Source organism: Lutra lutra, chromosome 4, assembly GCF_902655055.1.
Source record: "Lutra lutra chromosome 4, mLutLut1.2, whole genome shotgun sequence".
In the NCBI taxonomy this organism is placed as follows: Eukaryota; Metazoa; Chordata; class Mammalia; order Carnivora; family Mustelidae; genus Lutra; species Lutra lutra.
In genome coordinates this window covers 157,160,013-157,184,031 of record NC_062281.1, presented here as the reverse complement: position 1 = coordinate 157,184,031, position 24,019 = coordinate 157,160,013, and the positions used below count along the sequence as shown (strand labels likewise).

Below are 24,019 nucleotides of genomic sequence, written 5' to 3'. Positions count from 1 at the left end.
GTGGAAAACAGTACAATGGTTTCTCAAAAAATTAAACCTGTGATCCAGGGTTTCATTTGTGGTATATAGAGAAAAGAAATGAAAGCAGGAGCTTGATTAGGTATTTGTATACCCATGTTCATAGCAACATTATTCATAATAGCCAAAAGGTATAAGCAACCAGAATGCCCCATCAACAAGTGAATGGATAAACAAAGTGTGGTACACACTATGAAATATTATTCAGTCCTAAAAAATAAATTCTGAAAAATGCTATAACATGAAGGCATTATGCTAAGTGAAATAAGCCAGTCACAAAAGGACAAATACTAATCCATTTATGTAAGGTACCTACTACGGTAGTCAAATTCATAGAGACAGAAAGTAAAATGGTAGTTGCCAGGGCAGAGAGGGAGAGAGAATTGGGGAGTTACTGTCTAATGGTTATAGAGTAACACACTGGGAAGATGAAAAAATTTCTGGAGATGAATAGCAGTGATGGTTATACAATAGTGTGACTGTATCTGATTCTACTGAACTATACACTAAAAATGGTTAAAATGGTAACTTTTGTTATGTAAATTTTACAATGAAAAACAGAAAAATCATACATATGGCAAATTCAGATATTTTTTGCAAAGCTGTGTACACTTTTTGTTTTATTATTTTAGAATTCTAAAAATGAGTTTAAGTAGGGGGAGATATATGCACAAAAACAGATTTGTACACAAGAAGATTTAAATCGACTTTCTTAATTTATTGAATACTTGGAATACACATGAAGATCTTGTGCTGTATTTACATTATAGCTCTCATGTAAAAACTTGTTTATAAAACATGTAAATAAACAATTACTTGAAGATATTTAATATCTTAAATGCATTGTATTGCATAACTAGTGGGTTATGTAAAAAAAAAAAAAAAAAGCAAAGCAAAACAACATATAAAACCTTGTACTCATTAGTAGCCACTACCCACACTCCTTTCCCTCACCCATGTTGTTCCTGGCTAAGTGTAACATACTTTTTAATTTTTTTAAATAGGCTTTATTTTTTAGCATAGTTTCAGGCTCACAGTAAGTTTCAGCAGAAGGTACAGAGGTTTCTTATATATCCTCTGCCCCCACAAATGCACGCCTTCTCCATTAGCAATATCCCCACCAAAGTAGTATTATTTATTACAAATGATTAACCTACATTGATTGACATATTATCACCCAAACTCCATGATTTATATTAGGATTCACTCTTGATATTATACATTCTATGGGCTTGAATAAATTTATAACAACATGTATCCACCACTGTGGTACAGAGTAATTTTACTGCCCAGCAATCTATCTTTTGTCTCTACACATTTGCCCGTTCTAGGCATTTCATATAAATGGAATCATATAATGTGTGGCCTTTTGTAGACACAAAAGACACTTCTTTCACTTAACATAATTTTTTTAAGATTCATCTATGCTGTAGTATATATCAGTATTATATTCCTTTTTATGACTGAATAATATTCTACTTATGGATATACCATATGTTATTTTTTCATACATCAGATATGTTGATGGACATTTGGATTGTTTTTATATTTTGTCTACTAAGAATAGTGCTGCAGTGAACATTCATGTAAACATTTTTGTGCGAACATGTTTTCAATTCTTTTGGTATATGTCTAGGAGTGGAATTTACTGGGTCATATGGTAACTCTTTGTTTAGCTTTTTGAGGAACTGACAAACTGTCTTCCACAACTACTCCATCATTTTGCATTCCTACCAGCAATATATGAGGGTTCCAACTTCTCCACATCTAATCAACACTTGTTACTGTCATCTTTTTCATTCTAGCCATCCTAGTGATATGAAATGCTTTTTCATTCTGGTTTTCGTTTGCAATTCTCTAATGACTAAAGATGTTGAACAACTTTTCATGTGCATACTCACTGCATATCTTCCTTTGAGAAATATCCATTCAAATCCTTTTCCCATTTCTTTTTAAAGATTTCATTTATTTATTTGACAGACAGAGATCATAAGCAGGCAGAGAGGGAGGCAGAGAGAGGAAGAGAAGCAGGCCTCCTGCTGAGCAGAGACCCCCCCCCCCCCCCGCCCCATGCAGGGCTCCATCCTAGGACCCTGGGATCATGACCTGAGCCGAAAGCAGAAGCTTTAACCCACTGAGCCACCCAGGTGCCCCCCTTTTCCCATTTTTAAATTAGGTTATTTGTCTTTTCATTGTTAAGTTGTGAGAGTTCTTTTTATTCCAGATATAAGTCTCTTATCAATAAGTGATTTGGAAATATGCTCCTCCATTCTGTGAGTACTTTCTTCACTTCACTGATGGTATCCTTTAAGGCATAAAAGTTTTTTAATTTGATGAAGTCCAATTTACCCGTTTTTCCTTTTGTTGTTTGTCTTTTTGATGTCATATCTAAAGAAACCATCATCTAACCCAAGGTCACAAAGATTTATTCCTATGTTTTCTTCTAAGAGTTTTACAGTTTTAGCTTTTATATTTAGGTCTTTGATCCAGTTGATTAATTTTTACATATGATGTGAAAGAGTAGTCCAATTTCATTTTGCATGTAGATATCCAGTTGTCCCAGCACCATATGTTGAAAAGACTACTCTTTCCATGTTTGTCATGGCAACCTTGCTGAAAATTAACTGACCTTAAGTGTAAGGGATTTATTTCTAGTCTTCCAGTTCTGTTCCATTGATCTATAGGTATATCTTTATGGTAGTTATCTTTATAGCCTTGCTATGCTCATAGAATTTTAATTCACTTACCACAAGTGAAACTAATGACTTTAAATTGATACCACTTACTTTTATGTATATGTATATGTGAAAAATCTTATGTATTAGAAAGACTTGTTATGTTAATGGAATTAACCTTTAAAGTCTTGTTAGATCCTATGTATTCAAGGTTAAAGTCGACTTTAAGACAAAAATTACAAATCTCAATTCTAGAAATTCAAACACCATGGCAAGAGAGGCCTCTATTTCAACCTTGAACCTCTTAACACCTTAAATATTAAAGAGATATTTACATTCCACAGGACATATATACATATTTACATACATGGTGACTACCTATTGACCAGTTCTCTCTCTGCCACCCAACCTCACACACAAGGTTCAGTTGAAGGACATATAAATTTCTAAATTCACATGTAATGACCAAATTTTAGAAGCAGGAAACTCCTCTGAAACCACTTCCTATCTTTCATAAATGACCCAGACCCAGAGCAGCTAAATGAATTACCCAAACTAATATAGCTAAGAAAACAAAATATCAGATATTAGAATCTAGGTTTCCCAATTTCTTTTCAACTACTGGATGGTGACACACATAAATATTTGCTCATTCAATAATCATTTATAAGGCGCTACATACTACACTTAGTACTATAAATATGAAGATTAAATGACTGAGATCCTACCCTCAAGAAGCCTACCACGAGAAGGAAAATAAACACAAAACAGAATTGAGGTGTTGCAACAGAAGTATACACTGGGTTCAATGGAACATGGGTATTTTATGCATACTTTAAAGTTCCAAGACATTTTATATTTTCACTAGCAAAAACTTTGAGTTTCTGCAGTTCTATATTAATGTAAAGTCAAACAAATGAAAAAGAAATACCAAGCCACTCAGGGCTAGATGATTGTGCAGCTTGTTAGCAGCAGGAAGATTAGAACTCAGATTCCATATACCATAGTGTAATGATCTTTCTGCTATCACAAGTTAACGAATTGCCAATTGAAAAATAGATTAAAATCTATAAGATTGCAGCCCCTAAATTTAGAAAACAATTTTAAAAAACCAACTATAACTTCATTTACTGAGAAAACACCAAGAAATGACCTGGCAGATATTACAAATTAAGGATGACATAAATCTATTTTAAAGTCAGAATTTTATTTTACACTTTTTGTGCAAACTATGTATTCTCAGTCTCATTTTTAATGAATAAGTGAGAGTTCACATAGCCAAATCAGAGAGATCTCTTATAACCCCCATGAGAAAGTACCTATTTATGTCAAATTAATACTTAAAATGCTCGAAATACTCAGAAAGACTTGAGTGACTTCACTTTTGCAAATGCCTTCAGGTGCAAATAATCTCATTAAGTTAGATTCTTTTTTAATTCAGACATTCATTAAGCATACCATCTCTTTAACAAATTCAGTGGTAGGCCCAGAAATAAAGAGATGAAATTGATACTTTTCCTGTTCTTAAGGTGCTCTTAGTCTAACGGGAAAAAAATAAGTAAGCAGGTAACTGCAAATGAGTGTGGTAAATGCTACGACACATATATATTTACAGGGAGAGGAGAAGCTCAGAAAAGAGAGAATAACCAAAAATTTGACTACCCAGATTGAATAACCACCTGCCTCTCAACATCTGACTTCCAATTACTTTTGGCAGTTTCAACAAATCAATTTCTCCCCTTCATGGGACAAAGATTGGTCATACATGAGGTCATTCAAAAAGAAAAAATTTAAAAAGCATCATGATCTCTAAAGCCAGTTCCCAGAAATCTAGAATAACTTTTGAGCAACAAAGGATATATGTATCAATAACAAAGATGACTAATTTGAAGACATCGACATTCATTTAAATTTATGACACGTAAGCATGTTAATATATTACTTTTAGAATCATGTTCCACATATTGCTCCATTCATTATATACAAACATTGGTTATAATATCTGAAAGTACAATTACCAATAGAAATTAGGACTCATAAGACATTTTACTATATTTCTGAAATTTCAAATTCTAAGCAAAGTGATCCATGTGCATACCTATTATTAGCAACAAGAATTTTTATCCACAAAAAAAAATAGCAGCCTTAAATATACCTTATTAAAGTTCCCTCATTTTACAATGTGAAGCATAAGGGAAATACCTCCCGACTAAACAGAAATGAACTGATGTTTAACTGATATTCTATAATAATAATAGTTATTATTATTAGACATTACAAACATACCTCTTAGTGGGAAATACTTCACATTTTCATCAGGCAAAGGCAAGCATGTAAATGTGAAGTGCTTTTTTTTTTTTTTTAAGATTTTATTTATTTATTTGACAGACAGGGACATAGAGAGAGAGGGAACACAGCAGGGGAAGTGGGAGAGGGAGAAGCAGGCTTCCCGCTGAGCAGGGAACCTGATGTACGCTTGATCCCAGGATCATGACCTGAGCCGAAGACAGAGGCTTTAACCCACTGAGCCACACAGGCACCCCTAAGGTGCTTTTGATAACAGAATACCAAAAGTACTAGAAACAAATGGCAACAGCATAATTTGAATTTAACATATGTAAACTATAACTTCAATGTTTATGAAATGCAATTTTTACAAAATTGTGAATAAGAGAATCAGCAATGTCACTATCTCACTCATAATTGGTTTTACCTAAATATAATTTTGTATTATTATAGTCAATTAGCCAACATATAGTACATCACTAGTTTTTGATGTTGTGTTCAACGATTCATTAGTTGCATATAATACCCAGTGCTCATCATAACATGTGCCCTCCTTAATACCCATCACCTGGTTACCCCATCACCCCACCTTCCTCCCTTCTGTAAGCCTCAGTTTTGATAATTTTTTCCTTCATAATGATTACAGGATCTCTTCGATATTAACTGCAGTGTGATAAATATAGTAACAATATGATCACAAAAGAATTATGACAAGTATCAAATTGGTGAAACAGAAAAAAATCACAAAATGAAGGAAAGGGCCTGAGAAAGTCAACTGTAAAACAAGATTTCAATTCACTTGAAATAAAGCTGTAGTTTGACATATGAATCTTTAACTTTCCTATGTATGTTAGAGGAGTTTCCAATGGTGCCATCTTGGATAGACATTTACTATACTAACATTTAGAACAGGCTTAGCTCTATCAGAGAAAAGAGAATTATATAAATGGATAGAAGTTAATGCTCTGGAAATGTGACATAATCAAGAGGTCCAGCAGGTATGTAAAAATTCTAAAACTGCTTATCTATAATGTGGAAGGTTCAGTCTCTTTTATAAGATGTTTTCTCTCTTTCTAGCTACCTGCTTTTTTTAAAAAACTACTTATCTGCAAGGCAAGGAAAACTTTATCAATATTATTAAATATTCCCCTCATGGACAACCTGAAAATAATTCAGACTATATCAGTCAAATAAGAAATCATGGCACCCTGAATTCTAACAATGAAACAGAAATTACTGATACACAATAGAATCTTAATTAGAACACTTTCTTGACCTTTCACTCCATTGGCTAATCTTAGGCTTTCTCTGGAGTCATCTTATGCTGCTCTTCAAAAATATATAATTAAGATTTACACTTACCCAAATAGAGGATATTTAATTATAAATATCACCCCCCCATATACACACATACAAATATGAGCCCCATTTTCCTATATACAATCTTTGTTTTAGAGGGAGAAAATATTTTCTTGGATGCCCGCAGTCATTTCAAAAGTAAGAGGTTCCTCTTTTACCTTTTTCTGGAATTGGTCAAATCATATTTATTTCTTCACTGTTTGTTTGTTTTTTTAAGTCTCTAAGTCAACCCCAACAAACATCTCGTTTTTATTCTTATGCCTTCAATTACTTTTAGTTTGTGGGCACTTGACTTTTCTAGCATAAAGTTTTAAGGAAATTATTCCATAATCAATGTATGGAATAGCTGTAGCCAAAAAGGAAAAAATTCCTTCCTTGACTTCATCTACCTGGATACCTACCATACCTCTGGACACCACAAGCTAAAACTACTGGCATTTTAAAAATTCTATTTTGTACTCTTAAGTGCAAATCTAATTTGTTTTCCACTGTCACTCATAGGACTTTCCCAGCATTACTCTTTTCCAAAGTACCTTCTTCCCTCATTTCCTTCATCCCTTTCCATCAAGTGCTCATGTTCAGTATTATTTCTCCCCCTGCTCTCCCTCCACCCCCATGCATAAGCTGTAAAATAGATGTAAAGCTTGGTGTAAGTCCAAAAATTTTATGATCAAAATACATACTTAGCAAATTGTTTGGCTAAATCTTTCATGTATGATGAAAGATTATTACCACAATTCATTAGCAAATTATAGACTTTGAAATGTAGGCAGACAAATATTTGGCCCTGTATCAATCAATTTGGACCAGCTGGGTAGAAATTCACACAATCCCAGGAAACCCGGGAAGTGAGGTGCTCTTTCATTTTTCATTCACTTGAAACATTAAAGAAAAATTATCATTCTATAAAAATGTCCACTTCTCAAGATTTAAGCAGAGCCATTTTAGATTGAGTTTATTTTCAGCCAATTACTACTTGAGTGACCAATAAACTGATCATTTTTCTTGCAATCAAATGTGGAAGAATAGTGCCTGTGTATATACAGGCATCATAGTATTTGACCATTATACTCCAGTTTAAAAGCTTAATATTTAATAATGGTTCTGTTGCCCTAAAAAGGGGAAGGGTATACTTCTACATACACTAAATCATCTTGGAAACTAGTTTTGTAGTTATTCACAATAAGTATCATTAACATTCCTTCTCTGAGCCTCTCTAGCCTAGTAAGGTGACCCTGTACAAAGATTCTGATTGATCCTATGTCTGTCTATTTTGGTTAAGCTACAAGGCCATATATGGGGACAGCTGCACTTTGGGAGCAACTTAAAACAAATTTCATCTTAGTGGCATCTAATCCAGTGCTTGGTACAAGACGCATGTAAAAGTCAGTGTCAAAATTAAACAATGCCGGCTTTGCAATGAACAGATGCTTTTGCCTTGCAGCTGTAAAAACCTTAAAACAATCCAGTACTCTACTGTCTGGTCACGCAATGACCACAAAGCAAGGAATACATTTTGTCGTTTATAAAAAATGTTTGTTACAAGCTTTTAAGTTTTTTTTTGTTTAAAAAAAATTTTTTTAAAGGAATGTATTGAGGGTAATAATATAGCTCTAAACTGAGCTATAAAATTTTTTTAAAGTTTTATTTTTCATACCAAATATGCTTGAAAAAGAACTCCTTGACTAGATAGTATTAAGTCATACAGAAGACTCATTAGATGAAAGAAAAATTATCATAAATAGATGTTTAAAGGGTTATGGCCAAATAATCTTTGGTATATAAGGATAAACATGTAAATAATTTTTAACATGCAGGGCTTAATATACCTTGAATTAATCTAGGTTATGTTTATGAGCACTTTATATTCACTTACCCATCCTTTTACTTCTTTCTCTCTCTCTCTTTTTTTTTTTTTTTCCTGGGGTTGGTCCAGGAGAAGAATGAGGTCATTATTCTTATTTTATGGCTGGATGATACTTAAATGTTAAAATATTTCTCAGCTTAAATAACATGGTACCTACCAAATCTATAAAAAAACCTGTAGCCTTTTCCAACCCTTCCCCTACAGGACAGAACCTTGTCTCTGGCATTCAGGAATCTAGGGGTTAATAATTTTAACACTGAAATAAACTCCTCTTCATGAGGAGAAAGGCTCCAACCACTGTGCCTATGAAACCAAAGAATCAGCCCCACCTAAGTAAGTGACTGCATGGTTATGGTCAAACCATGTCTGCTAACTGAAGTTTTAGATTTAAAGAGAGCTTTTTATGGTACCTACAAGAAAGTGAATCTAGTAGTCTACCGTCAGTTTTAAATAGTCCACTGCAAAATAATTTTTCAGTAAGTTTTCCTAATCATTCATATTTTTCTAGAAATCCTTTTCTCCCAAAGGACATTAATTCATTAACACCTCATTGCTTATAAATTTCATTATACGTTTTCTTGGTTGAAGATTTAGGGATCCCCCTTATATTCTTCCCCACCTCAAAACTTATACTTAAATGAACAAAGTCCCCAAGTAATGATATTAATAAGAAATGAATCAAATTTTATTTTAAATATCAAAGAAGGCAACCTACTATTAAAAGTCTTTGAAAAATAAAATGTTTTTGTAGTTGTTTTTACATTTCTACATTTTATGTCCTAAGAATATAATTAACATATATTGATATATAAAGCATTATTAGTGCTTTATACCTCTTAAAGTATAAACTCTAGACATTCATTTAAAGAGATGGGCCAAACTTAGAAATAGTCATCTCTATGACTTGTTTACAATTAGTTTACAATTATCTTTAAGTTATATATTACTGGCATGATTCTGTTTTATTCTTTGCTAATAACTATAATAAAAATGCACTTGAATTAGTGTCAGTATGCCATCAAACAAAAGTAGGCCATGCAACAAAAATGTATTAGAATTAAACTTAAAAGTACAAAAACACAAAACTGACACTCCCTAGATATGATCTCTTGTATCTTATCTAACCCACATAACTTAGAAGAAACCATTATTTTATATTGTCCGTATTCCAAATTACAACTGTACATAATAAACAGCTTTAAGGATAACCATAAATCTGTACAAACTGGGCTTGCTAGTTTTCTTGTTGTGTCATAATAACTTTGGTTATTAATTAGAGTTATGTTAATAAGAACTATATGAAAATATTTTGTTTGGAAGTGTATTCCAATTTCAGGTTATTAATTATACAATTCCGTTCACATTTAATGGACTTTAATATACTACATATTTTTATGGGGCCATGCAGAAATTTGCAAAAATGGTTGACTCAAATAAATGGTTCTCTATTAAGTGCATTTTATCCTTTTGGGTTCACTCAATAACAGCAATATATTTTTAAAGTATAAATTTTACTTAAAAATACATAAATAAGTCACAAACCAAAAGCTAACAGATGTGTGACTTCTAATTAGTTATAATAATCTCTGCTTCAATGCCATTAGAATGAGCCTTTCTTTTCTTTTGAAAACTAAAAAAGCTTTCCTTTGAATTTTAAACTGTCAGGGTGCTTCAAAGTCAATGTACAAAATCTGCTTTGATTAAAAATTTTAGACATCTACAGTGATAACTTTATGAAAGGAAAATATTAAATTATAATTATCCTAAACAGACACAGTCTTGTGAAACTAACCCTACATTCATGTTAAAACACAAAGAGTTGAACATAATGAATTTGATTCATCCTCGGACACAAAGCTTCACCACAGTAAACTCAGTCAACTGTTGCTCTTGCGCCTATATTCATGGTGCTTAAATAGCTCACTTTAAAACAAAAAAAACTCCAATTGGCTTTTCATATATACACCCTCCCCAAAAATAACGCACTTGAAAAACTCAAATGATATGAAAGGCTTCAAGGCCTCTTTTCTCCCTTTCATAGCCCTTTTTTTATTTCTGTTTGCAGTAATCTGCCTTTCTCTTTCTCTTTCTCATTGCTACAGAGCAAGCGAGGAGGCTCAGAGCTTTGAAAAGGGGGCTCAGTGTGTAATGGGTCCACTAGAATTAATTTACTTGCACCAAATCCATTGAGCACAGAGGGTTTTTTTTCTCCCCCTCTCTCTCTCTCCGTCTCTCTCTCTCTTCTCAAATCATTTGGAGTCGAACGCAGCCCCCAGCCTTTGTAATTCTAGTAAAGCACTTAAAGTGCACAGTAGGTGTTCATGAGGACCATCTGGTCAAAAGCAAAACAAGCTGCTGATTTTGCCTTTGAATAGAATGAAGCAAGTGTGAATTAGTCTCTTCAATTAGCACTATTACAACCTGTCAAGTGCATATTGTAAAACAGGATTATTACAGTATTGGTCACCAGTGCAATTATTTACTCTCTGCCTTTTCTTGCATATAAAAATGTCTTATGTTTATTAGTTTCTGATAACTGAACATAATTTCTCTTAACCTAGACATTTCAAAACTACCAACACACAAATCTCAGATTATGAAACATGGCCAGTTAAGATGATGTTAGGATACACATATCTTAAGTAACAAAGGACTAAAGCATTGCTCTTAATTCTTAACAAAATTTCATTGTTCCTATCTTCTTGGAAAATAAGTGAAAAATACTTACATGGGCTTAAAAAAAAATTTCTTAGAGAGATTATTCTAAAATACTTTTGGAGAGAGACTTGTCAGTTCCAAAGGGCTGCACTGTAAATATTACTTAAACTATTTCCTAAGGGGATGATTTACTAAGAATCACAGGTAACTTCAATATTTATAAAATGATCATTAGCAATTTGTTCACTTATAGTAGTTAGTATGACTTGAACAGATTATAAAATTCAACTTGAAATGAATAATATACATGCATATTAAAAGAAACTCATAATGTCCTTTTCTGAAAGTTGAATAAAGGCTTGAATTCATTGCCCAATTGCTTAAGAAATTATATCCATTCTTACTAAGATGTCATTTGTGATTTCAAATTTAAAAAAATCAAACTATGATATATGCTAATTAAAATGGGTTCATTCTAATTGAATTTATATATGTCATTTATCTTGAAGTAAATTTATAAACCACTTAAACTTTTAATTAAATAAGCACACAATTTAATTTACCCTCTTGCATATGTACATTCTCAGCTACTCTACTCTTCAGTTCTGTGCCAGCACCCCCGCCCTCTCTGAACTGGAAAACAAACAAACAAACAAAACAAACAAACAAAAAAACAACTATACTTAAAACATTTACAGAAAGGCATGTTAGTAAGTAGTTATAGTCAACCCAACACCAAAAAATTGCTTATTAGTACAATGTATAAAAAAACTACATATTTAATACTGTTAATGATCTCCAGCATCAAAGGAGAATAGTTTAAAATACACATTACTCAAGTTCAGAAAGTAGCAAGTAGAAAAATAGGCACAAAACCCGACGCAAGTTTCAAATTTGCAGAACCAGAACAAACGTTATGACTTCACAATTATTTAGCCAAGATTATTTTTAAAGACTGGTATGATTTATGTATTTAGTTCACTTCTTGTCGCCAATTCAAACTATTGGCTTCTCACTTGACAATCACTAATATTAGTAGTGAAATATTTCACCATTCTATGCAAGATATATCTTTATAGGTCATCAATTTTCCCCTTTCACTCCCCTTAAGAACTAAATCAACATTAATAAGAACAGTGAGAATTCTAGGGTAAAGTAAAACTTGGAAGAGGATTTAAATAATTCCAATAGCTATTTATCATGCTTCTCACTATAACAGATAAGTAATACTCCATGATTCCATATAAAAAATACTTAGGTTTCTTATTATTGTTATTCTGGGTCATGTATGTATTCCTTAAGTTTGTATGACATCTGCAAAGAAAAGTGGGTATTTTGCCTAATAGAAGCTTTTGCAATAGTAATATGGACAACAAAGAATTAGTTTCAAAGAAAAGTTGGCTTGATTTCAGGGACTTCATATCCTTTTCCACACCTGGGTTTAGGATTTGTGCTAGGCAAATCAATCTTTTTCCCTTAATTGAACCAATCCCAAGTGCATTTGTAATCACAGATTTTAGTAGTATTAGACAGTATTACTAGAATCTGTATAATCAACTATTTAAAAATCTGAATTCTCAGTGTAGAAAATTCATTAAAATAAGGTAAGCTTGTTTAAATTTTCAAAGAAATTCACTGTTTTAAAGTGTGGCAAGTAGCTACTTCAGGGCCCAAAAGGGTGGAAAGACAGTCATGAAGTAATTGTCATATTATCTGATAATTTCATAAACTATTTGTTGAAATGGAAAAAGAGAAAGGATTTTTATTCTATGACTACTTGCAACTTTCCAGTCTGACCTTTTTATACTATCACTGTCTTTTCCTCAAATAGAAGGATAATGTAAGTGGAATGATTTGTAAAGAGCTTAAAAAAATCCTCAATATCTAACTAGCTTAAATTAAAATCTAGAGCACCCAAAGTACATAAGTCATGCATTGTAAGGCAAGAGACCACAGAGCCAGAATGAACAAACACTTGTGCAACTACGGTTTATCACCACTAACTTGCATGAACATATGGTCACTGAAGAGTTTATTTGAAATTCAAACTGCATCTAAGTTCTATTTTCTAATTCGGTATTTAAAAAAAAATGTATTTTGTCTAGTTAAAGGTTGAAATCATAGTGCTTTTTCAACCCTATTTCATTTAATACAAATTTGTCTCTGAGGGGGAAAATATTGCAAAAGCCTTTTTTTTTTTTTTAAACATACAGAAGGCTTTCAAGATTTAAAAATAGCAAAAAATGGGCTGTGTTTTCACCTATAACAAAAATAATATACTCTTACCCTGGAAAAAAAATCAGGTGTTTTTTACCTCCTTTCCCTCATATATTGGTCAGAATTCATCCTTGGAACTATTAAACAACACTGAAAAGATATTTCTAAAACTGATGACAGAAATTAATTTATAATTTAAGATATATGGCATCATTAAACTTCCACATTAATAGCAAAAATTCTAGCATTTATAAAATTATACTGCAAAATCATAGCAACATTGTATTTTTATTGTGTTGCAAAATGACTTTCAATCATACAACAAAAAAGAATATACCTAAGTGTCACTATGGGTTGCAGGGCTGTAGAATCAGAGCAACTATTCCTCCTGAACCACTGCCTAGCCCCCAAATATTCCATAAATTGAAGAAGAAAAGTCTTAGGACTAGGCCTACAGAGTGTGATTCTAGAGCCGAGACTATAATCCTATATTCTTTTTTTCTAAATTGTACAAAATAAAAGAGCCTATAAGCAACTGTCTATTCACAAAAAGCACTGATACTAGAAATTGCATTTATTTTGTCCTGGCACCTAGAATTTCAAAATATTATTTTAAATAAACTTAAAAAGGGGAAAAAAAGAAGAAGAAGAAATCGAACTCTTGCGAAGAAATACATAAGAATATCTGTCTTTGCAAAAATATTTCTGGGACATTTTTCATTTAGGAAATGGTATGAAAAAGGTTTACTGTTTTCAAGTCCTTGAAGCTTAAAATATATTTGATAATCTAAATAGCAGGCCATGGAGAACAGTTTCAGCCAACTGTGGCGCACAATGGCACATTTACAGAATTTTAAATATTTCTTTTAATAATTGATGTAGTCATTTTGAATCATTCTGCATAGGATATCAGGTGTGAGCAGATTGCATTAACGCTGCTTAAACATTTCAACTTGTCAGTATGGCCAACTCGATTTCGGAAATATTTGCAGTATTTTCCCATCGAAACAGTAATAAAGGCAAAATAAATATATGCCACTACTTTATAATCACCGAACATTAATGAATATTTTATGTCTTTTTAAATCTCCCTGTTTAATTTAAAAGGGTGAAATTAAGTCTCCTCCCTGCAATATGCCAATTATCTGTAAATCAAACAATAACTTGGCCATTATGCTCCTTTTTGTTAATATAAGAGAAGCTAATTTGAAAACACTGAATGACATTTTTAGACTATCAGTTTAATAGTCCTTTCTGCCCTCTTGTGGGAGAAAGTTGAAACACACTCAAACTATAGAAATGTTAAAAAAAAAAATCTAAAAAAAAAAAAGTAAAAACTCTGGCTATAAAAATTTCAATCAGAAAGAAAAATAAAGCAGTGTGTATTTATCCATCATACATTGTACTAGTCTTCAATTTAAAAAAGTAAATCAACAACAAAATGAAATTTACTTTGTATTATTTTTGCTTTTCTTGATTAAAATGGAGTTGTTTTGAAACTAAACTGCCTTATTTAATTACATCCAATATAGAATTTAAATTTACTACCATGAAGTTACCAGACTAAATCTGGTATAGTGCCAGAGTTAAACATTATTTCTAAAGTAAAAGCATCAATGATTCTCCAAGGAATTGAAAATTTAGAGACTAGAACACCCATTATAGAGGTTAAAATGAAATGCCAACCAATATGTTTAAAATCCTGGGAAAAGGGGCGCCTGAGTGGCTCAGTGGGTTAAGCCGCTGCCTTCGGCTCAGGTCATGGTCTCAGGGTCCTGGGATCGAGCCCCGCGTCGGGCTCTCTGCTCAGCGGGGAGCCTGCTTCCCTTCCTCTCTCTCTGCCTGCCTCTCTACCTACTTGTGATCTGTCTGTCAAATAAATAAATCTAAAAAAAAAAATAAAAAAAAAAAAAATAAAATCCTGGGAAAAAAAAATCAAATAACTCAAACTTATTATTCAAAGTAGGGGTCAAGAAAACTTTTAAAGATTTTAGTTACTAGTCAACAAACTATTCAAGTGATAAACAGAGAAAATAAACTTCAAACAATGAACTACTTATGGCAAATTCAGAAACTGAAATTCATTGACAAAACATCCAAAAAGGAAACCATTAATAATCTAACCACTACTAAAATAATTCATATACATCTGAGAAATGACTGGGTGAAAACAACTCATTCTTTTAATATGACATTAATAATTATCTTAAGCAATATAGACCAAGAAAAAAATTTATGAAATAATCCAAGATTAAGCATAATTATCTTTATAAAAATATTAGTAGACAAATGATTGTTGTCTTCACAATCAACAAGACATAATTGTCATAATCGTCATCTCAGTGTTTCTAAATACAAGTCCTGTCAAAGCCTTATACATTTTCCCCAGACGGAGATAAATTACTGGCTTTTAAGTGGGTGGGGCCACAGGCAAAAAGGTACGTTTTCTTTCCTGGGGGCGGTTCTTTTTTGAAACAGTGGCCCTGGTTGGCCATGTTAAAGAAAATATTGACACTATATCTCATATATTCTAAGCTAAAAACTGACAGTCTCCAACAGCATCTCACAAATACTGCCTAATGTTGGGATTGAGCTACTAAAGAAAAGCCTCCTCAAACTCCTTTTGGAAAAAGGCAGTGTACACATTATAAATAATATATTTGAGAGCAACCTTTCAAATAAAATATAGGCATATTAAAAAATGCATGCTGTCAACAATTTCCAAATTAATATTTTGACTTACTACTACAAAACCATAAAATACATTATATAACAATGAGTAATTTTTAAGCAAGGTTTTAAGTTGACTATTTTAAGATTTATCAAGAGCTCTCATTTATAACATCTATTTTTCTAGGTCAAGTTGTTTAATAGATCTACAGTAATCATTGATGCTCCAGTTAATTAAAATTAAGAACCCAATAATGAAACATAAAGAGAGTTTCCAACTAGAACAGATAAGCCCTCTTTAACAGGGTCAACATTAGCTATAATGAGCTACCTTTATTCCTTAGCTGTGAGACATAACTCACCTCTTGAATGGTACTGCTTCCTGAGAAGTTCAGGTTGTACTCCCGCTGGACTTCTCGGTGGGTGATGATCAGCATGAAGTTTTGATTTAATGATTCCTGCAGGGCACTGAAAGGGTTGAAAGAAAAACAAGGAACTCTGAGATGAACATGTTCTAGCTTGCTTTACAGCTAGCTGCAAAAACCCCAGGAGTACCATAACCTCCACACAGGCATGTCCGGACCCAATGTTATCATCTTTTCAGCTCCTAAAGGCAAGAGAGGATGCAAAGAGCAACCAAGGGGAGCTAACCTGTTAACTCCTTCTCTACCAAGGTGTTTTTAAATTTCAATTCTAAACTCTGTGTATACATAAGAATTTTCTAGAAGTCATATGCATATGTATTTCCTCCAAGAGAACCAAATTTTTTAATTATACAAAATTCCAAACATGCTACTAAAATGTATATTCAAAGACTCTGGTTCAAATCCAAATAAAATATAAAATATTATTTATCCTCATGAATATTGTATAAGAATAGAAATACGGTTTAACTCAAAATTCAGAAAATACCGAAATCTACAGAACTTTAACTGCTATATCAAAATTACTTCAAAACATCTGTGCTTTCACTTAGAACTCAGGAATACACCGAATATAGAAATTGGAGAATTCAGAACATTAACCAAAATGTTAGAAATGTGTCAGAACCACAAAGAGTAAATGAAATTAACCACATAAATTAAGAAACATAAGTTGTGGTTCTATTTGTTTATGACAATATTAAAAAGCACTATCAACACTGAAAATAAAAATCTGCCACAGTTGTGTATAAATAATCGATACTGGCAGGCTTAAGCATAATTGTGCCATGCTTGTAGAAGTGGGGAAATAATTTGGGTGTCCTACACAGTTTTGGCCTTCATTAATCCTCCTTTGCTATTCTATAACTATGCAATAAACATATATGCAACATACGATTAGGATTAAGAAGTTAATTTGTCTCTCTCATTGTCTCTCATAGAGTTCCCAGGTTAATTACAGACTAAAAATACCTAGGAAACACCAAAATACAGCATGAAATATTATTGATCAAAATCAAAGGAAACGATATCCAACTAAAATAGAATTTCTTTAGGCAGAAAGCTTTGTCACTGTATCCTTAGCAGTTAAGCATAATGCCTGTCACACTGTAGATAAATATTTATTGAACAATGAGTAAATTGTGAATTTCCAGAAGGCAAGAGTCTTACTCATCTTTGTATCTCTGAAAGCAACGTTACTTTCTGGAAAACTACCAGGGGATTAAGATTTTTATTTTGATTCATGTCTTTCAACATTAAGTCAATGCCTTGTATTATTCCAGGCATTAAGGAAACCAACCCAAATACACAGGTCCTATCCATAAAATACTTTACAATCTAAGAAGGGTAGACAGATATATAAATAGCCAGAGTAAAATGTAATAGGTAGAACTGAGAAACTGAAAAAAAGTGAAAGAGGGGAATGGTTAGGGAAAGCTTCAGAGGAGAAGAAAAATGCAAGTTGAAATATGAAGGATAAGTAGGACCTTTGTATTTATCATTTGGAAGGCATGAAATTTTTGCTTTGTTTGGGGAAGAGAGAAGGGTGGTACTTTTTAGACAAGAAAATAATAAGTGGAAGAACATAGCATGTTCATTCACTCAGTTAACATGTATTTTTGAGCACCTATGTACATTTATGACATTGCTCTAGCTGCTAGGGATACAGTAGTGAACAAGAAAAATATGATCCCTGCTTTCATGAAACTTATATTCCAGTAAAGGAGACAGGCAATAACCAAATAAATGAGTAAGTAATTTGAGAAAATACTAAGTGCTATGAAGTAAATAAAATAGGATTACAATTAAAAAGGTAACAGAAGGGCAGAGTGAAGGGAATTATTTTCAACAGAATAGTTAGGGAAGGCATCTCTGAGGAAGTACCATTTAAATTGAGGCTGGTATGATAAGAAAGAGATAGCAATAGTCTGATCATGTAGGTCCTTGCAGACCACAGTAAAGAACTTGGTATTTATAGTAATTGCAACGGAAAGCCACTGGAGGTTTTACACAGGGAAATAGTTAAGAACTGACTTACATTTACATGTATACAATATTATTCCGGCTGCTCAGGCTATGGTGAAGAAAGAGTAAAGGCTGGGACAGCTAGGAGACTTAGGAGGCTAGTCCTGGCAAGAAGTGGTGGTGACTTGGACTACTTTAGTAGAGGTAATAGAGGCAAAGAGGGTGAAGTGTTGTCAGGTTCAGATATCTTTTAGAGGTAGAAGCCATACAAATTACTAATGGAATGAGAGAAAAACATAACCCCAAGTTTCTGGCCTAAGCAAATGGAAGGATGAAACTGCATTCAACAAGGAAAACTGGGGTAGGAACAGGTTGGGTGCGGAAATTAAGAGTCAAGTTTTGGATATATTAAGTTTAAAATGCCTATTACATATCCAAAAAGAGGTATCATGTACATCTGTACAGAGGTGAATGTCAACAAACACAGCTCAGAGCAGGAGAGTTCACAGCACATAGAACGTATTCAGATTTTGTGAGCAAAAGAAATAACCTAGAGAAATAAGTTGTTTAGAGAAAAGGAAAGAGGCCACGATGGAGACCTGGGCATTCCAATCATTTGAAATCAAGCGGAGGAGGAGTCAGAGCAAAGGAGATTGATAAATGGTCAATGAGATAAGAGAAAGACCAAGAAAGTCTAGTATAAGTAACTTTTAATTAGGAGAGCATGAGCAATTATGCCAAGTGATACTGAGACATTAAGTGTAGTAAGGCCAGAAAAATCACAATGTTGAGGAAATTGTGAAAAGTTCATTACAACCACAATAAAGGATGTGTGAGAGGAGTGTCATGAGGCTCAAACAGTAGGTTGGGTTAAAGTTTGGTATTTGTATATTAAATGAACTTGGGGTCAAAAGTGGCAAGTAATGAAAAGCCTACTTGGAATTTCAGGGCCTTTCATAGGTAGACCTACTTTGCAACTATTCTCCAAGATTTGGCTTTTGCTCTAGAGTTTGGCTAACTTCTCATGTCATGGCTAACTTCTTCACACGATACTCAATTCAATCTCTGTTCACATTGTTCTCATCCCCTTTCGCAACTATCCAAACACTGCACAGCTTTCAGGCCACCTCATGGCCTACCACTTGTATTTATTATAGACTCCCTCTTCTCTGAATTCCTTTATCATATAATTCATTCAATACTTAATAATAGCATATTCTGTATAGTTTGCTTTGTTTCATGTGTGGAAGTCCTAAATTCAAGACTATAAGCCTTTTCAGGATAAAATCTTATTACTCATCAGTATTTCCCTTGGCAACTAGCATATTCAAAGGTGTTTCAATCGAATCCTATATACAATTAAGGAACAGTTCTGCACATTCTGAACTGCATATAGCTGCATATTTTTTGAGCCTACCTGTGAAGTGCCATTTTCTTCACAAAATTGTGGTTCAGAAAGGTTAAGTAATTGCCCAAAGTCATGCAGCTACAAAAAGACAAAACCAAGTTTCTAAACTATGTTTAATTCTGTTCTTTACAGCATCCTATCTCCCAAATGGCTGGGCTGCTTTAGGGATACAAAGATAAATAAGACTCCTGCCTGCTAGGAGTTCAGAATTCATTCTTCCTATAATTATTTGATTCTTATTATGTGTAACAGTCAGGATAGACTAGTCACAGAATTTAAAAAAGAGTTGTGAAGAGGGACGCCTGGGTGGCTCAGTTGGTTAAGCGGCTGCCTTCAGCTCAGGTCATGATCCCAGAGTCCTGGGATCGAGTCCCACATCGGGCTCCTTGCTCGGCAGGGAGCCTGCTTCTCCCTCTGCCTCTGCCTGCCACTCTATCTGCTTGTGCTCACTCTCTCTCTCTCTCTCTCTGACAAATAAATAAATAAAATCTTTAAAAAAAAAAGAGTTGTGAAGATTGTAAAGAAAGGAGACAATACTCTAAAGTAATATGAAGAATGGATAGTGATTTGACAGGTAGCTATGGAGGATGATTTCAGGCATAGACTAGTCTGAGCAGAGATGGAGACTAGAAAATATAGAGAAAGATGTAGAAGGCAATGAGGAAGAAGTGTAAGGAAATGTGAAGAAGGGTTTGTGAAAAAGAAAACTTAAAAAAATTAAAGACCACTATTATTGGGCTACAAATGAAAGAAGCTCAGAATTCTATAATTTTGATGATTACATAGATCCTCCTTTATCTTTACATATGAATGTACATATATATTTAATACCTTTAGTGCTTGCTTTTATGCAATTCCTTAGATATGTTTCTTGATCTTGATTGGCAGACTTGTGTAATAACTTCACAAAAAGGTTTGCCAGCATGAGCATTAACCACCAGACTACTTTAGAAGATCACTTTTGGGGCATCTGGGTGGCTCAATCAGTTAAGTGTCTAACTCTTGATTTCAGCTCAGGTTATAATCTCAGGGTCTTGAGACTGAGCCCTGTGTCGGGCTCCACACTGGGCGCAGTCTGCTTAAGATTGTCTCTCCCTCACTCTTTGCCCCTCCCTCCCTCTAAAAAACAAAAAACAAAAAAAACAACAAAACCTCATCACTTTAGTCTAGTTCTAAAATTTCTCAATAGTCCTGGCAAGGGTTAAGTTGGCCAGAGAAAATATTTATAGCTTTAAACTGCTTGAAAGTCATAGAGCCAGATTTGAGTCCCTGCTCCACTACTTGCTAGTTGTTTGATTTTGAAAAGTCAATCATACATTAAACATATTTGCTGAATGTCTACCACATAAGGCCTCATTTTAGGTACTTAATTATTCTGTAAATTCTCGGTTTCCTCTTAGGAAAAGGATATTAATCCTTCATAGAACAATGAATATTAAATTTTAGAAAGCCAAGCAGAAATTTTTTTCCAAGTGGAAATTTTTATTGCATATGAAATAGAACATTTTTGAGTGTTCTTATAATAATAACAAAACATTAATAAAAAGATCTATAGTGTTTTGTGGCAGTTATTTTTCATTTTTTAGTTCCATTCCTCTACAGGAGTTCATAGAGAATAAAACTTTTTTTGATGCACTGAACATAATTATATATTATGCCTAATGTTATCCAGACTCACTCACAGTGTTCTTTTTTACACAGGTCTTGCTTGGGGTTGATATACCACATTCATACTCCTTATGAGAATGGTTCATCTGGAGGAGTAAGTATTATCTGCGACCTGACTCATTTCCTTAGCCATTAAGAATGATGGCTAGCCTTTGATGAGTGCTACCATGTATCAGGCATTAAGAACTTCATGTCAACTTTATGAAGTTATGACTATCATTTTTCATTTTACAGATGAAAAAACTGATGTTATATTACTTGCCTCATGACACACACAAAGTAAGTAGCAGTGACCCAGGTCTAACTCAGGATTTGTCCTCTTGGTACTGGGGAAGGGAGCCCAGTAAAATCACAGTTCTGCCTTCACTGAGTTTATTGAGATATTGGGAGACAAGGAAATTTACAACTCCTCTTTGGTTCTGTTTGCTAAGAACTCTAATACACTTCTAAAGTGCTATGGAAATAAAGAGGAAGAAATGCTAAATTTAACCAGAGTCTTTCCACAGAAGCTGGCATATCAACTGAGTAAGTTTGTTTCTTAGTTTTCTGAGGGGTTTTTCTTTGGGGGGGGGGGCAGGGACTGAAATGAAAGAGGGGTAAAAGCAGTAAAGAATTTACTGTGGTCACTGGCATAATTTGCAAAGACTTTATTGCTAAAATATTATCTAGGCAACTGATTTTAGCTGCAACTTAGCAGAATGAATTGAATCCTCACCTGTTACTGCACCTAGGAGCAATTTTCCAAGTGTCTTCTAAAGGTTGGCTAGTATAGTTAGCCTCAGATAATCCACCTTCAAGCAGTTTCTTTTACTTCAAAATGCAAAGTCATTCATACAACTTCAACTTTTGATCTTTAGAGTAGCTCTGAGGACGACTGCCAACCAAAGTGGGTAGGTGAGAAATACCATGAATTAATTTGTTTTAAATGGTATGTTTTCTCTTCAATTAGAGGGAGAAAGAAAGGTACAGGCAAATGTACAACCTTTTAAAAATAGTTTGAATTTTTAACCCATAGCAAGAAATGGTTTCAATAGAGTATCTATACTCTCCTCATTGTAGGGTTTTTAATTTTTTATTCTTCATCATGATTTTCCTTTAAGTTAGAATATTTGCATTACCAACAAGAAGATGATTTGGGGGGAACCTGGGTGGTTCAGTCGTTTAAGCAACTGCCTTCGGCTCAGGTCATGATCTCAGGGTCCTGGTATTAAGCCCCAAATCAGGTTTCCTGCTCAGCAGTGAGTCTGCTTCTCTCTCTCCCTTTGTCCCTCCGCCCACTCTTAGGTGCTCCCTCCCTTTCTCCCTCTATCTCAAATAAATAAATAAAATCTTAAAAAAAAAAAAAAGATGACTTTGTTTTTATAAACAGGCAAGAGCTGTTAATACTTAGCATTACTCTACCTTCAAATTCAAAGTGAATTTAACATTTAAACTGTAGTAAGAATCACGTACATTGCTCCAAGCTTAAAGCTAGTGGCTATGTGCAAAAAATATAATACACTACAATATAATACAATGAACATTAATATTTTATGCAATAGTAAACCAAGTGTTAGATATTTTCATATAAGCTATCTCATAACTCCCCTAGCCAGTTTCTTCGTTTTAAAATTGGCAGGGAGTTGGTTGGGGGGTAGATGCCTGGGTGGCTCAATCACTTGAGCCTCTGACTCTTGATTTCAGCTCAGGTCATGTTCTCGGCGTTACAGGATCAAGCCCTGCATTGGACTCCATGCTCAGCACAGAGTCTGCTCGGGATTCTCTCCCTCTCCCTCTGTCCCTCCCCCGACTCACACTCTCCCCTTCTAAATAAAGAAATTAATAAATAAAATCTTTAAAATTGCAAGGGGAGGATACAAGACAGGGAACTATAGCAAGGAATGAAGGTAGGAAGCTCACTCCCTTAAAATTCTCAATATTATAACTAACCATTAATATTGAAGTCACCAACACAACACTAGGAATAGAATTTCTAGATATCTGGTAGATATCTAGATAATCTGGTAGAATTCCTAGATAATCTGGTAGAACACCCCTTCTCTGCTTTCTTTTTTGTCCAGAAGTTTTATACTTCTAGTGCCCTTTCATTAGCAGAATGTCCACCTCTGCCTGGGGTGATCCTGTTTCAATTTAACCATGAGTATTTATCAGAAATCAAGAAGCCATTTATAAAATATCTGTCTTCTAATAAGTTCTCTGGGTTAGTTTAACACATTTTATATTCCCCTCCATCTTTTTTTAATAAAGAGAAAATAATGTGTAGCAAATTTTAACACACAGGCCCCAATAAATAAATTTGAAACTAGATATACTTTTATTACATGTGGACATGAAAAGCCATAAATTATTAGCCTCTATGGATCAAGTATTGGTAAAAGCAACGCTATGAAATAAATCTAACAGTCTACTGTCCTGACTGAGTTTATTTCACACTGAGAAAGCACTTTAGTGATCCACTTACACAGAAAGCACATGGTTATTTAATATGTATGATGCAGTGATTTTTCAAGGTTAACTTAAAGCCACATTACGGTAGTGAAATAATCATTTGATCATCATGTAGCTGTATACCTGCTGGTAATTCCTGATTAAGAAGAATGGCTTTCTTCCTGCCAAATAGCAGCAGGCCCATTTCATAGGGTAGCACAGTAGTAGGCAGGGTATCCTGCATCAAAGATAATAATAGTAATTTAAGGATTTCCTTTCCAGCAAGTCCTTGAATCAAGAATTCCCTCTTAAATTCTTGAGCTAGCAAATTTGGCCGGGCTACACCACAGTCTTCCTATTAAAATAGTTACTAGTTCTA

General features: G+C 33.7%; 1 protein-coding gene across 1 annotated transcript in view; it reads right to left on the bottom strand.

The window, feature by feature from the left end:
• The window catches only part of FAF1 (Fas associated factor 1), a 478,510-nt gene that overhangs the window by 238,676 nt on the left and 215,815 nt on the right, over positions 1–24,019 (bottom strand). Inside the window, exon 7 of the mRNA XM_047728777.1 lies at positions 16,113–16,218. Within this exon, the coding sequence (XP_047584733.1) occupies positions 16,113–16,218 (106 nt within the window). The remainder of the gene's footprint in view (positions 1–16,112; positions 16,219–24,019) is intronic.